General features: G+C 39.6%; 1 protein-coding gene and 1 long non-coding RNA gene across 2 annotated transcripts in view; one reads left to right on the top strand and one right to left on the bottom strand.

Moving 5' to 3' along the window:
* Positions 1-14802, top strand: part of GDA (guanine deaminase) — a 130593-nt gene that overhangs the window by 94203 nt on the left and 21588 nt on the right. Inside the window, exons 4-9 of the mRNA XM_069576359.1 lie at positions 2109-2196; positions 4786-4891; positions 6919-6946; positions 7996-8103; positions 11147-11254; positions 12483-12580. Of these exons, the coding sequence (XP_069432460.1) occupies positions 2109-2196; positions 4786-4891; positions 6919-6946; positions 7996-8103; positions 11147-11254; positions 12483-12580 (536 nt within the window). The remainder of the gene's footprint in view (positions 1-2108; positions 2197-4785; positions 4892-6918; positions 6947-7995; positions 8104-11146; positions 11255-12482; positions 12581-14802) is intronic.
* Positions 908-14802, bottom strand: part of LOC138433539 (uncharacterized) — a 95297-nt gene continuing 81402 nt past the window's right edge. Inside the window, exon 3 of the long non-coding RNA XR_011254350.1 lies at positions 908-1715. This is a non-coding gene — a long non-coding RNA (uncharacterized lncRNA). The remainder of the gene's footprint in view (positions 1716-14802) is intronic.

Below are 14802 nucleotides of genomic sequence, written 5' to 3'. Positions count from 1 at the left end.
AAAAGCTTCTGCTTAAGACAGACCATACTCAGGTAAATCACTGCTTTTCCAAGTGTCCAGACAAATCAGGCAATATCAGTTGTGATTTGTTTCTCACAATCTTCCCATTCTTCTGTTTCGTTACGGATGGGATTGTCCCTCATACTGTTGCCATCGGAGGATTCCCTTTGCTTCTCTGTGTTTAATTCCCATTTTCTCAACCTGGGAATTCTTTTCCTTTTCATCACTCTCACATTTTGTTAAAAGCACATTTTGTAGGAAATTCCTAAGCTCCTAAAGCAGAAAAACATTTAAGTCTTCGTATCTAATCATATCTCTATTTGACTTTCACACTTGACTGATAATTTACCAGGGTATAAAATTCTACATTAAAAATGGTTTCCCCCCTTAAATCAACTAGACTTCAGTAAATAAATAAAAAATAAATAAAACAACTTTCCTCCAGAATTTTGAAGGCATTGTTATGCTTTCAGCATCACTGGTGATGACGCTAGTGGCACTATGATTCCCGTCATTTGTCTGTGATGGTTTTCTTTCTGTGGAAGCTTTCAGTATCTTCTCCTTATTTGTAGACTTAATAGCTTACAGTTATATGCCTTACTTGGTTTCTGGTTTTCATTCACTGAACTGAGCATTCTATGAGTAGTTTAAGTTTGGAGACTAATATTATTTCTCAGACAATTTTACCTCCTCCATTTCTTTTTTTAAAAGAAAATTTTTTTCTTCAGAACTCTTGTTCTAAATGTTGGATTTCCTAGACTGAGCATATTTTTCTTATCTTTTCATCCTTGACTTTCATCTTTCTTTCCTGAGAAATTCTCTTCTAATTTAACCTTCTGTTGATTTCCATATTTCATTTTTTAGTATTTTTACTTTTGGAGAGCTCTGTTCTCTGATTTTCACAGCATTTTGTCTTTTTTTTTTTTCTTTTTGTGGATATGATATCTTCTTTTATTTCTCTGAGATTGTTAATCAATTTTTTTTTTAAAAGTCAAGCTTCCTCCTGATGCTACAGATTGGCTGTTTCCTCCAACATTTCTTTCCAGATTCTTTCTTCCTTCCCCTCTCCCCCTTTTTTTTGTGGTAGCTTTCCACCAGTGTCCATAGAACCTTAAATGTACAGTAGTATTTGAGTGTGATGCTCTAAGATGTTGACTGAAAAAGATGGGGTCACACTAGTTGCCTGGTAAGCTTCATTACAGGATGAACAGTGAAGGAGGTGAATAGCCATTTTACTTGTGGATCCTAAATGTCATTGTGAGGACATCTTTCTTCTAGAGCCATTTATCTTCTCTAGAAAGAAGTCCTCAGTCCTGCCAGAACCGGTGGAAGTGGTACATGTGATATTTTGGGGAAGGTGACATGGGTCCCAGAGTCAGCCACCTATCTACTTAAGCCTCTTCCTTTCAGCTTGTGCCTCACCTTGTCCTTTGGGGCCTGTATTCTCTAAATACTATCCAATTTCTGCAAAGAGCAAATCTCTTTTGCAAGGAACTGCTGATTTCAACAGGAAAGAGTCCTGCCAAGGTTTAATCATCTGTATACACACTTTCAGCCAATTCCCTGTTAACAACCACATGCTTCTCTCTTTTTCCAAGTTGCCTCCAGGTTTTTTCTTCTGTGAAAATGTTAAAATATTTCCTCTACTCATGTCTCCTCTCTTCTCATGGGTTAATAAATGTTACACTCCATTACATCATTTTAGTGGAGATTTCCTGAGGAAGAGAGATAGATACATGTGATCAATCTGCCAGTTTGAACTACATAGCTGGTTGAATAATTTTATCCTGTAATTTCTAGAAAAAAAAATATTTATTCCTTCCCAATAAAGTTTGCATATCCATAAACAACCCTAAAAAGTCAGGAATTAGTATCACATTTTATAAATTCTGCAACATAGAACCTTGTGAATCTAGGAAATCAAAAGTTCTAACATTTTTTAAATATAAGTACTTTTGCAATTTACCTTAATTACGTTTCATGTCGAGATGGCATTCCTTTAAGTAAAAACAGCTTAAAATTGAAAACCAAAATTCCATCTTCGTGTGTATATGCCATGTGACTTTTCTTGGCACAGGCAATTCATAGTTTTTGTGATTTATTTTTAGAGGAGAACACTAAAGAATGGAACAACCACAGCTTGTTACTTTGGAACAATTCACACTGACTCATCACTGCTTCTTGCGGAAATTACAGGTGAGGAGATAAAAGGATGATTTACGGGCACATGAAGCAGACAGGTGGACCATGATGGCAGGGACTTATACTTGTGAACAGTCTTGCTTTTTAATTACTAGAATTTGAGCACTGCACGTCTTGCAAGTGATTAGGTATTTGTGTATTACAATGGCCCTTGAACTTTTCTTGTTGTTTAAGTAATTTGATTATTTACTTTTTGTTTTTGGTTGTAGGATGATATAAATAGGTCTGTATTAATTTAGGGCTTTTGGAGCAGATTTACTAATTCTAGCAATGACCACAGTTTATTATAATCAACAGATAGTTCTTGGCTGTTGGCTAGACTCAGGGCACTGTGCTAGATACTGGGAACACAGTAAAATGGAAAATAGTCTCTGCCCTTGAGGAATCAGATAGGATTAACTGATTAGTAGGTACACACATTGATTAATGGTCTTCCTTCATGGCTTAGTGGTAAAGAATTGGCCTGCCAATGCAAGAGACGTGGATTCGATCCCTGGGTCGGGAAGATCCCATGGAGAAGGAAATGGCAACCCACTCCAGTTATCTTGACTGGGAAATCCCATAGACAGAAGTCTGGTGGGCTACAGGCCATGGGGTCGCAAAAAAGTCAGACACATCTTAGTGACTAAACAACAGTATAGATTAATAACTTCAGTAACAGCTGTAGTGTTCTTGCTAGATGTCTGGTATTGTGCAAAGCACTCTACATGGATTAGTTCAGTTTAGCTGTAAATAGCCTTCTGGAACAGTTATTCATGTTGTGTGTTACAGATGGATAAACTGATGCTCAGAGAGGTTATGAAACATGCCCAAGTCACACAGCTAGTCAGCAGAGCTGAGACTGGATTTAGATTGATGATTCCCAAACTTGTACCCAGCACATTGTCTACCACATAGCAGGTGCTCAAGTAAATACCACTGACTGATGTGCTGACACTATTGTTTACAGGCCAAGGTAGTGTATGCCAAAGACCTCAAGTGTGACACTGAAAGTAAATCTTGTGAATTTTGGAGGAGACAGAATGAAGCCAGAATTAGATCATCTGGAAAGATTTCATTGAAGGGACCTTTAAACTGGACTTTCAAGGGAGATAAGGAGAGAGAAAAATGCCTTTAAGGCAGGAGAAGTATGGATATGAGGGTATGGATATTGGGTCAGGAATGTCCATAGAGGATACAGGAAGCCAGGGACAAAGGAGTTGAACTAAAGGGAAGGATTCATTGCATGGTGGGATGGAAGAAGTTGGGCAGAGGGGATGATTCAGACTGTGGAGTGATTCAGATATGCATCAAAGACTCAAAAAAGATTTTGAGCCAGATAAGGTATGTGATGAAGGTGGTGATTTAAGGAAGAGTAATCTAATGGCCAGGTATTACAATGAATTACAGGGGAATGAGAGATGTAGAAAGATTTCTGAAAGACTCTGACGACAGAGGTAGAGATGTTAAAATAATGAACACTGCCTCATGTAGCATCAACTTTCTACCTGAAATAGAATTCCTCTAGCACCTCTGATAAGCATTAGGTTCTTCGGTGCTGAGAACTAGCAGGATTAAGCAAAATTCCCCACAGGTAATAATATTGGCAGTGGAAACAGTGACAGACTTTATTTTCTTGGGCTCCAAAATCACTGCAGATGGTGACTGCAGCCATGAAATTAAAAGACACTTGCTCCTTGGAAGAAAAGCTATGACAAACCTAGACAGCATATTAAAAATCAGAGACATCACTTTGCCAACAAAGGTCTGTCTAGTCAAAGCTATGGCTTTTCCAGTAGTCATGTACGGATGTGAGAGTTGGACCATAAAGAAAACTGAGTGCCAAAGAATTGATACTTTTGAACTGTGGTGTTGGAGAAGACTCTTGAGAGTCCCTTGGACAGCAAGGGGATCAAACCAGTCCATCCTAAAGGAAATCAGTCCTGAATATTCATTGAAAGGACTGATGCTGAAGCTGAAGCTCTAATACTTTGGCCACATGATGCAAAGAACTGACTCATTAGAAAAGACCCTGATGCTGGGAAAGATTGAGGGCAGGAGGAGAACGGGATGACAGAGGACGACATAGCTGGATGGCATCACTGACTCAATGGACATGAGTTTGAGCAAGTTCTGGGAGTGGTGATGGACAGGGAGGCCTGGCGTGCTGCAGTCCATGGGGTCGCAAAGAGTCGGACACGACTGAGTGACTGAACTGAACAATACTGGCATTGCTACAGTTAAGAATAATGACAGTATCTTTTCTAAGCCCTATGTGCCAGACACTTTATATACATTATTGGGTATATTCCTCATAACCTTGCACATAGTAGAGGACATTGCACACATCTGAGTTTAGACCTTAAGCAAATAATATCCTTTGTCCTGGGTGTACAGAGAGGAGTCAGGTGCCAATGGGAGAATCTTTACTACTTACAGAATTAACTGGCTTTTTAAAAAAATTGTTCTTAAATGATATAATGATCTTTTATACTCTCACTTATGTTTTCATAATGATTTTAATTTAAAATGTTTTTAAAGGGGTCAGGAAAGTACATTTTAGGAAAGAAACATGACTTGAAATTGATTCTGTGTTTCTCACAGATAAATTTGGGCAGCGGGCATTTGTGGGCAAAGTTTGCATGGATTTGAATGACGCTGTTCCAGAATACAAAGAAACCACTGAGGAATCAATCAAGGAAACAGAGAGGTATGTTTATCTTGATTTATCTTATGGATGGAGTTACAGATGGAGAGAAGAAACCCCTTTAACCCAGGCAGAATGTGCACTTACGTCATTGACTATGTTTGTCTAACTTTTATGAAATTGACCTGATCCTTAGGAAAATGTTGCATGTCAATACTATTTTTGTATATCAAGTTATATTTGAAAGCCTCTGGGTACTTATTATACTTTAGGAAAAGCAAATCCCTTTTTTAAATGAAGGATTTTTTAAAAAGTGAATGATTTACCTACTTCATTATAGATCTGGGCTTCTCCTGTAGGTTAAACTTGTGTTGAGTGTCTGTGGCCTGCTCATTAAATTACTTTTGGTTATAGGTCATCCTATTGCTTGAGATCATGAGCTTTTGTTATATTCTTTTAATTTTACATGGGGATATGCTACTGATGCCATAGGTACTTTTTCTACGTATATATATATATGTATAACTTTAATTTATTTATTGGCTGTGATAGGTCTTCATGGCTGCACTTGGGCCCTCTGTAGTTGTGGTGAGTGAGAGCTACTCTTTGTAGAGTGCAGGCTTTTTATTCTGGTGGCCTTTCTAGTTTTAGAGCGTGGGTTCTAGGGCATGCAGGCTTCAGGAGTCGTGGCTCCCATGCTCTAGAGCACAGGCTCAATAGCCGTGGTGCATGGGCTTAGTTGCTTTGCAGCATGTGGGATCCTGCTCCCCAGATCAGGAATTAAACCTGTGCCTCCTGCATTGACAGACAGACTCACCACCACTGAGCCACCAGGGAAGCCCTTTTCCTACATTTCTTTAATGGCTTTCTCATGGCACCTTGAGGCTTTCACAAGGAACTGAGTTGTATGACACTCAACATCCAAGAAATATAGAAGAAAATTCTTTAGCTTTATACCTTCCCGAAGACCAAATATATCCTGATGCAAAGTTTGAGAAGTCCAACTTTTCTCCATTCCCCAGGCCTCTACCTTAAGCGTGTCCTCTGAAAACAGTGGTTTAGAGGTTCCTACGTGCCCACAGAGAGAAGGAAGCATACATTTTCCCCTTAGCATTTGGCCATATGCTCAACTTTTCTAGGAATCTGTGTTTGTGGGAATGTGCTGTGTACTAAGCTGCTTCAGTCGTGTCCGACTCTTTGCGACCCTATGGACTATAGCCCTCTAGGCTCCTCTGTCCATGCGATTCTCCAGGCAAGAATACTGGAGTGGATTGCCATTCCCTTCTCCAGAGGATCCTCCCAACCTAGGGCTAGAACCCAGGTCTCCTATATCTCCTGTGCTGGCAGGTAGGTTCTTTAATCACTAGCGCCACCTGGGAGGCCCTGTTTGTGGGAATAGTGAACCCTAATTCACATTTTATATCTAAACAAAGTAACAACAGAAGGCAGGAAGCTATAGTTCATAAATATTTCCAGCCAAGGCAGAAATAGTCGTTTCATAGGTCATATAGATACCATCATCCCTGCTGATATAATTGGTAAGATCACCCCCCCGTCACTACCTGTTTCACGACCATGTCTGACCTAGTCTTTCTGCTTTACTCCAACATCCATGCCCAGTAGGACCTGGCCTTTGAAAATAAATGATGCTATTGTGATTGTGTGGGCAAGCAGCTTCTACTTTAGGGAAACTGAAAGTGCACAGCCCATGGCTTCTAAACACCTCCAGATACATAGGACCCTATAACTCTAATGTCCATGGAACATAAAACAGACGGCGATATTCCCTGAAACAGAGCTTAATGTATCTGAACGCCTTGAGTGCTGTGGGAATACTTGTGAACAGCCCAGCTGATGGTAGACGATAAAACTGTATTTCCCTGTGATTTTGTACTCCATCTCCTGGACTACAAATGAGAGAACAAAGTAATTACTACTTGTTAATCCTTAATTAGTGGTGGTGAAACATATCCACCATTAGAAATGTTTATATTAAAATTAGGACAAATATAAGGATCATGTTTTTATCCTTTTAAAAGATTTGAAAAATGCCTAAATTTTCTAATGTTACATTTGTTGTTTTCTTTCAGATTTGTATCAGAAATGCTCCAGAGGAATGTAAGTAAACTTGTTCCTAGCTCACTTTTGGATTGCCTTTGTGTTGACTGTAGGATTTGTTGGTTTTGGTAGAGGTTAGTCTGTATGGTTAGCTTATTTCATGCATACAAAAGTATTTTCCTAAAACCTTAAATTGTTTTGATGGAGAACTCATCAACTCGGTTTAGTAAGGTCAGGCATTTTTTTTACTTTCTCAGTGGTCTTCCCTCCCTCTCCTCTGAGACCTTCTAATTTCATAGGATGGGTCTGTGGGAAGTGGGAGAGGGCTTCACTGATATAGACAGGTTGTGGCCACTAGATGTTGTGGTGTGGATTGTTAGCTATATCACCATTGGCTCTGGCCTCTTGTACCCCTGATCGGGTCTGAAACACAGGTGGTGTCCAGCCGAGATGCCCCCGCCAGACTGCCTTGGGCCATAGATGTGTGGCATGTCATGAGGCCTGAAGGCCTCAGCCAGGCACCCCCTTCACAGCGCCCTGGTGTTGTGAGCCTGTGGAGGCAGTGCTGTCTTCTGTCCCACCTCCCCAGCAGGCTGGGCTCTGGCTCTGCTGGGCAGTCTCTTAGATGGCAAACCAGACTCTTCCTTCACTATTTTTTAAGGTCTGATTGGAAACCACAGGGCGCCTCAGTATTTCTTTCAGTCTAATCTTGGGAGACCTAGATGCAACTTAGCGGATCCTTAGCCTCACCACTGCCCTAAGATGTAGAAAGGGGAACAGACCACCACCCTATTTTCAGTTTCCCCAGCACTCTCCTTTGAAACGTCTCCTCTGCCTCCTGATTCTCTTCATAAAAGCCGCTCAGTCTGAGCTTTCATGTATCTTGCATTTGAGATGGGATCTTCCACTGAACTTGGTGGTACAGAAATACCCTTCCTTGTCCTCAACCATGAGCCATTTCCATGAAACTCATCCACTACTCTTGGAATGAAGGACTATTCCCAGAGATGAAGATATAAAATCATGTTGTGGTATGAAATGCATTTTGGGGTATGCTACACATTCAGATATCCATAGTTTCTTTACCAAGTGTTTTTGATGATTTTCAGTATCCACGAGTGCAGCCCATAGTGACACCGCGTTTTCCCCTTTCCTGCTCTGAGACTTTGTTGGGTGAACTTGGAAACCTCGCGAAGGCCCGTGATTTGCACATTCAGGTGGGCGTTTTTCTCCTGTTCGTGCCTATGTCTAGACCTGCAAGACTTCTCTGTACTCTAAATTCTGGCAGTAATTTCATAATCTCCAAGTCTTCTGCTGTGGAAGAGGTAGGTTTCCCCTCTTTCCTCTTTTAGTTCTTTTGACTGTCAATTAGCATGACATAAGACAGATTAACAAGAGAAAACAAAATTTATTACGTGTGCACAGGGAATCCACATAAGTATGAGGATTCCAAAGACAGCAAGGCAAGATGAGATATATATATGTTCTAGACTGAGAAGAAAGTAGGGGTCTCAGGCTTCAAGTAGAAATAAGGCACTGAAAATAAAAAGTTGCTATTTGGTATGCAAATATGTGCTGAACCATTTTGAGCAAGTGGGCTTTGCTAGGTTCCCCCTGTCTACATACCTAGCACCTTACTATAGGTATCTCTGATAATACCTCTTTCCTGGGACAGGCTTCCAATCTTAAGTAGGTGGTAAGGAGGAAGTTCAAAGCTTCTTCTGAGTCTTTTGGGCCTTGACTAGTTTTTAGCTCAAATTAATCTACATCCAGAGTGGCATACTTTGGGGGCAGCCTGCCCTTAGCCTCATACGATCTCCTCAAGATATAACAACATAGGATATAAGGTTCCTTAGAGACATCACCTAAATCTAACTTGTTATTTTAGCTAAGAAACCTGAAAGTTCCTTTTGCCCTCAGTCATCTCCAATCTGGCTCCCAGAGATGAGGACATCTTAAGTAACCAGGCAGGATTAATGACAAATTGGTTACCTGCTCTCCATAGGATACATCTAATGCATTTCTTTCCTGTTTCTCTTTTGATACTTTCTCAGTGTTCTAGTCCTTCCTTTTTGGAGGAACCATCTATTATTTGAAAAGCAGAAAGAACCTAATTTCCACCTTACAAAAATGGATTTAAAAGCCCTTTTGTTCCAAGCTTCTTAATTTAAAGTCAGGAACAAAAAAAGTATATCTTACTTTGTCATTAAGTGGTTGCAATTTAGGAATAAAACACTTTCTAAAGCTTCCAGCTGGGTTAAAATTGGGAGTTGGGAGCTTCCCTCCTCCATTCGAGCTACATTACATCCTGCACTAAAATTTTCCCTTAAGAGTTGACCATCCAAAAACAAAGGGCATGTCAGGGAAAGGCAACACATTGATCCTTTATCATTTTGTAGGATGGAGGATTATTAAGATTTATCTTGTTAGGGTTCATTAACTATTTTTGTCTTTCCCCATTATTTTTTGGTGGTCTGTGATATTTGAAATTTTTTATTCAATCCCACACAATTGTAGGGAAGGAAAAAATTATCCTTTACATTTTTAGGGCCCCTGGCTGGGCCTGAAAACTAAACTGACATAGATGGATTAACAGGAGAAAAGCACACAAGTTTATATAAGTTTTATATGATACAGGAACCTCATTAGGAAACAGAGACACAATGAAATATACCTGAGTATTTTTATGTTAGCTATGGTGACAAGCATACAGTCCTGGAGGAGCAGGATGGGTTAAGGAGTATGAAGTAAGCATAGTAAACTGGGGAAAACTTAGCAAGGCCTGGTTCTTCTTGGTTTCCTTTGTCTTCAGAGATAAGGGTACTCCTTTCCTCTAGGTATAGGGTGGGAACCTCTCACACAAGAGTTTTATGACCTGTTTCAGGAAAAAGGGGGTGAAAACAAGATCAGAGTGAACCATCCTACTTTTACCATTTTCTCAAATTTCTTCAGCTTAAAATATTCAGTATTCCAAGGTGCCATATTTTGGGTAATGTGTCCTGAACCCTATAGACACACAGAAGAATCAAGTATTTACTTGCTGGAGGTATATGTACATGTATATGTGCATATTTACTCAAATTTATCAAAATGACACAAGCCATCTGATTTTCCTTTCCTCTCTTCCAACGTCCATGCCCATTTCTCAGTGGTCTGGATTTCCTCAAGGCAGGGAGAGAGCTCATTCTTCAGATGGAACATTCTGTTTTTAGTCCATTGTTATTTTTTATTTATTTGGTTATTTATGCTCTACCTCCTGGAAGGAAGGGAAATGGCATTGCCATTTCTGGAAGTAGTAACTTGCTCATGAGTTATTTCTTATATCATATACTATACTCATCACTGGTTGGTCAGAAGTGATTTTTGTTTTAGGTGAGGGGTTGGTATGGCAACACAACGTGTTTCAAAAACACTTTATACCATCTCAGGTTTTGTGGTTCCCTGCAGAAAGGACAGTGTTGGGGGCAGGACTTGCTTGGTTTGCTTATATGTGCATTCTTATACTCTCTTTCTTGATGATGTCAGGGCTGTCTCTTATTTTCAAGCTATTTCCTGAAGAAGAACTCATTCTGGAAGCTGACAAAGGGGACAGAATGGGAGCAGGGTCCCAGAGCCCAAACCCTGCTTCATTCTGTATGGCAACTCATTTATACCTTTTAAATATTGAATATCTATGAATTTTTATAAGAATAACACATTAAAAGCTAAAAGAATTTAGAAAATCACTTATCTTGCCCAACACTTTTATTTGCAAGATGAGAAAATGGAGGTGCAAAGAAAACAACTGACTTACCCTAAGACACATATGTAGGGTCAGAACCTGGGCTAAAATTCAACTTTTTAATTCATATTTCATCTTTTTTATGAGTAAACCATGCTCTATCATTTTGATGGCCAATGAACTCTTTTTTAAAATGGCCAATACCAGAAAAGGCAGGTGACTTATGAATAGCTAGGCTCCTGACTCTCTTCAATTAGTATTTTTTATTTTTACTTAATCTTGCTATAGTTTGAAATTTGAAAAGACTGTTAGAAAGCATTATATGGGGTAGGGTTAGAATAGTACATGGTCATGTAATTATATATTCATAGTTTCATTGCCATATATATATAATAAGAATTGTTTTAAATAAAGTACCTGAACCACCCATGATTTCATATAGGAAGGTAAACACCATCCACATCATTTGGGGGTATGAAGTATAATTTCTAATGGTATCTTACATTAAAAAACTGAAAATGTTATTTCTTTTCTTGTAGAGCCATATAAGTGAAAATCGTGATGAAGTTAAAGCTGTGGAAAACTTATACCCTGGTTATAAAAACTACACAGATGTGTATGATAGAAACAATCTTCTGACAAATAAGGTAAATTGCACATCATGACACAATCTATATGAAGTAGGGCATATTTATCCAAATTTAAAAATCTCAGTAGGAATCTTCAGAATTCTGTAACACATGCATTTCCCAAATAAAGTGCACACTGTGCACATGCATGTGTCCATACAATCAAAAATGGGCCTGAAGTCTCATCCCTAATGAATAAATCATTAAATATACTGGTAAATAAATCTAAAAACTTCTTTGAGGGTGGGAATGTCATTTGGTCCGAGGACATTTTGTCAGTATCCATTAGAACGTAAATGTGTATCTCTTTGAGTTAGCAAGTGTTTATTTCTGAAGATCCATTCTGTAAGGACTATGAATAAGGATGTTAATTACATGTGAAAGTTAAAAAATGGCTATCAGTGGGGAATTGTTTAGATTATAGAACGTAGGTAATTAGAATTTTATCCAACATTCACCAAGAATGAGGTATACAAACTTACAATTGTAGAGATATTGTTTGATGTGTGTTTGTGTATATGTGGGTACATGCTCACTTAGCAAACACTGCCTGGAAGACACACACTGAATGTTAAAAGTGATCCTTCCTGAGGAAGAAAGCAGAGGGCTTTTGACATTTTTAAACACTCTTAAGACTGCTTTTTTAAAAAAATGAGTATTATATTTATAATTAAATAATTTTAAGTTAATTAAAATTAATATGAGTGAGGAGAGATCTCATTACAGCAATATATCCCCTGGCCTTGGCCTTTAACGAAATGTATGAACTGCTTGGAAAGTTTAATTATGGCAAATGAATTCTTAGGGACTGTGTGAACAGACAGGTTTCAAAGGTTAATATTCTGCATAGATCTTGTTTATGCTACATCATAATTTTTACCCTACTCTACATCTATTTCCATATGATTAATAAATTAGCCTTCAATTTGCATGTTAATTTTATTTGCACAAATGTTGGAAAGATTTTATTTTAATGATAATTCTGTGGTCATTGAACCATGCTCCCCAAAGAAGAAAGCTATTTAAATACAGGTTTTATACTGACAGAAAAAGAATTCTGCAAGAGTAAAATCTTATTCAGGAAAACCCACAAATATTATCAGGATTAAACATTAAGAGAAGTCTTATATGTGTGCAGTGCCTGCCTTCTTGAATCAATTTTACCAGCTAAATACCTGGTTGTGAGTGAGGACTAATTTTAGCACTTTGAAGTGGTAGACTCCACCTGGAATGCTCTTCTCTCCAGACAGTGATGGCACATGGCTGCTACCTTTCTGAAGAAGAACTGGATGTATTCAGGGAACGAGGAGTGTCCATCTCGCATTGTCCCAATTCTAACTTATCGTAAGTAGGCAATTATGGACTGGTAGATTACGAATGTTTGGATTGCAACGCAGCAGCCAGATACCTTTTGTTTTCCGTGACTTCTGCAGTATCTCTCTTCTGCAGTTATGTTCTATTGGGATGTGAACTAGATAGAACGATGCCTGTCTGTACTACACTGAGGAGACTGAGAGCACTTAAAAAGAGGCGATTTTTTACAGAGTATACATTTGAGGAGCACCACATCTCTTAAAAATTTCTGAGTTTGCACAAAAGAGAACAATAGGAAACAGAGTTCAAAACCAGTAGCCCTGAGAATTTAGAGCTAAGGACCGAAAGAGTACATATGCCAACCAGGTGTTCTAAAGAGAGGGTACTGACCTCCCATTACTTTATGTTGTACAAACTACCAGAAATGGTGCAGTGCCACCAGAAGCCATCACCCTTCGGTAGATGCCATGCTGTTGTACCTGACGAGATGCACTTAGGAGGGACCCTGTCCTACTGTTAATTCCCCAGGATGGAGAACACTCTATTTACAACTTTTTTTAACCTTTGGAAAGTTATAGATGCATAAGGGAATCAGATGAAAGTTGCCTGTATCTTCACGGATAAAACCCCACAGACATGAAAATGCTGCGTCTAATTTTGGGGAATTCATGGATCCCATAACGCCAACCCATGAATGCTAGTCTAAAAGTTCCTATTCCATGATTTCATACAGAAAGGATCTCTCATTTCTGGTGTTAGTTGACCCACAACAGAGCGAGAGGCAGGTTGTGGTAGATCATTAATATATTCATCCAATAAATTTCTTAGTTTCTGTTAGATTTTCATTTTCTTGAGGATTACTTTATATCCTTCCTCATTTTGAGTTCTTGCAAAAGCAGAACATGGCATAAGGATTTATGTGCAAGTAATTTATTTGGGAGGTGATCTCAGAAAGCACCTTTAGTAGGGAGAGACAGAGAAGGGAAGGAAGTCAGTAAAGAGCACATTACCAAGCAGGTCATCACCACAGGCTCCTGGAATTTAATCCTCCTGGAATACTCAGGGAGCCAGTGTAGACCTCAAGGACACCCTGCCCAAGAGCTTGGGGAGCTGAGATAGTTATACCCAAACTTACCAGTTATTGGTGGAGGGCTTCTGGGTCACGGCGAAGGGGCATGGAGTCTCTGCAATTTCAGACCTTCCCCAAAAGAGGGCAGAGCAGGCTGCAGCTTTGTGAGAGAGCCTCCAGGCAGAGAGGAGATGCTTCTGGCGGTCAGAAGTCGGGGGACTCCGTGAATGAAAAAGTTCTAGTCAGTGGCAGTATAGGAAATGCACGTCAGCCATGGCAATATATTTCTGGAGTGTTTTGAGAGGTTCCAGAGGCTTTTCGTTTTCAGACATAAAGTGATCAAACCTAATAGAGAATCTTGCCTATGTACATCTTCAGTTCAGTCCAGTCGCTCAGTCGTGTCCGACTCTTTGCGACCCCATGAATCGCAGCACACCAGGCCTCCCTGTCCATCACCAACTCCCGGAGTTCACTCAGACTCACATCCATCGAGTCAGTGATGCCATCCACCATCTCATTCTCTGTCGTCCCCTTCTCCTCCTGCCCCCAATCCCTCCCAGCATCAGAGTCTTTTCTAATGAGTCAACTCTTTGCATGAGGTGGCCAAAGTACTGGAGTTTCAGCTTTAGCATCATTCCTTCCAAAGAAATCCCAGGGCTGATCTCCTTCAGAATGGACTGTTTGGATCTCCTTGCAGTCCAAGGGACTCTCAAGAGTCTTCTCCAACATCACAGTTCAAAAGCGTCAATTCTTCGGCTCTCAGCCTTCTTCACAGTCCAACTCTCACATCCATACATGACCACAGGAAAAACCATAGCCTTGACTAGACAGACCTTAGTCGGCAAAGTAATGTCTCTGCTTTTGAATATAGTATCTAGGTTGGTCATAACTTTTCTTCCAAGGAGTAAGCATCTTTTAATTTCATGGCTATGGTCACCATCTGCAGTGATTTTGGAGCCCAAAAAAGTAAAGTCTGACACTGTTTCTACTGTTTCCTCATCTATTTCCCATGAAGTGATGGGACCAGATGCCATGATCTTTGTTTTCTGAATGTTGAGCTTTAGGCCAACTTTTTCACTCTCCTCTTTCACTTTCATCATGAGGCTTTTTAGTTCCTCTTCACTTTCTGCCATAAGGGTGGTATCATCTGCATATCTGAGGTTATTGATATTTCTCCTGGCAA

The sequence above is a fragment of the Ovis canadensis genome, chromosome 2, assembly GCF_042477335.2.
Source record: "Ovis canadensis isolate MfBH-ARS-UI-01 breed Bighorn chromosome 2, ARS-UI_OviCan_v2, whole genome shotgun sequence".
Classification (NCBI taxonomy): Eukaryota; Metazoa; Chordata; class Mammalia; order Artiodactyla; family Bovidae; genus Ovis; species Ovis canadensis.
Note: the sequence above shows the minus strand (reverse complement) of the source record. Positions and strands in the feature narration are given on the sequence as shown.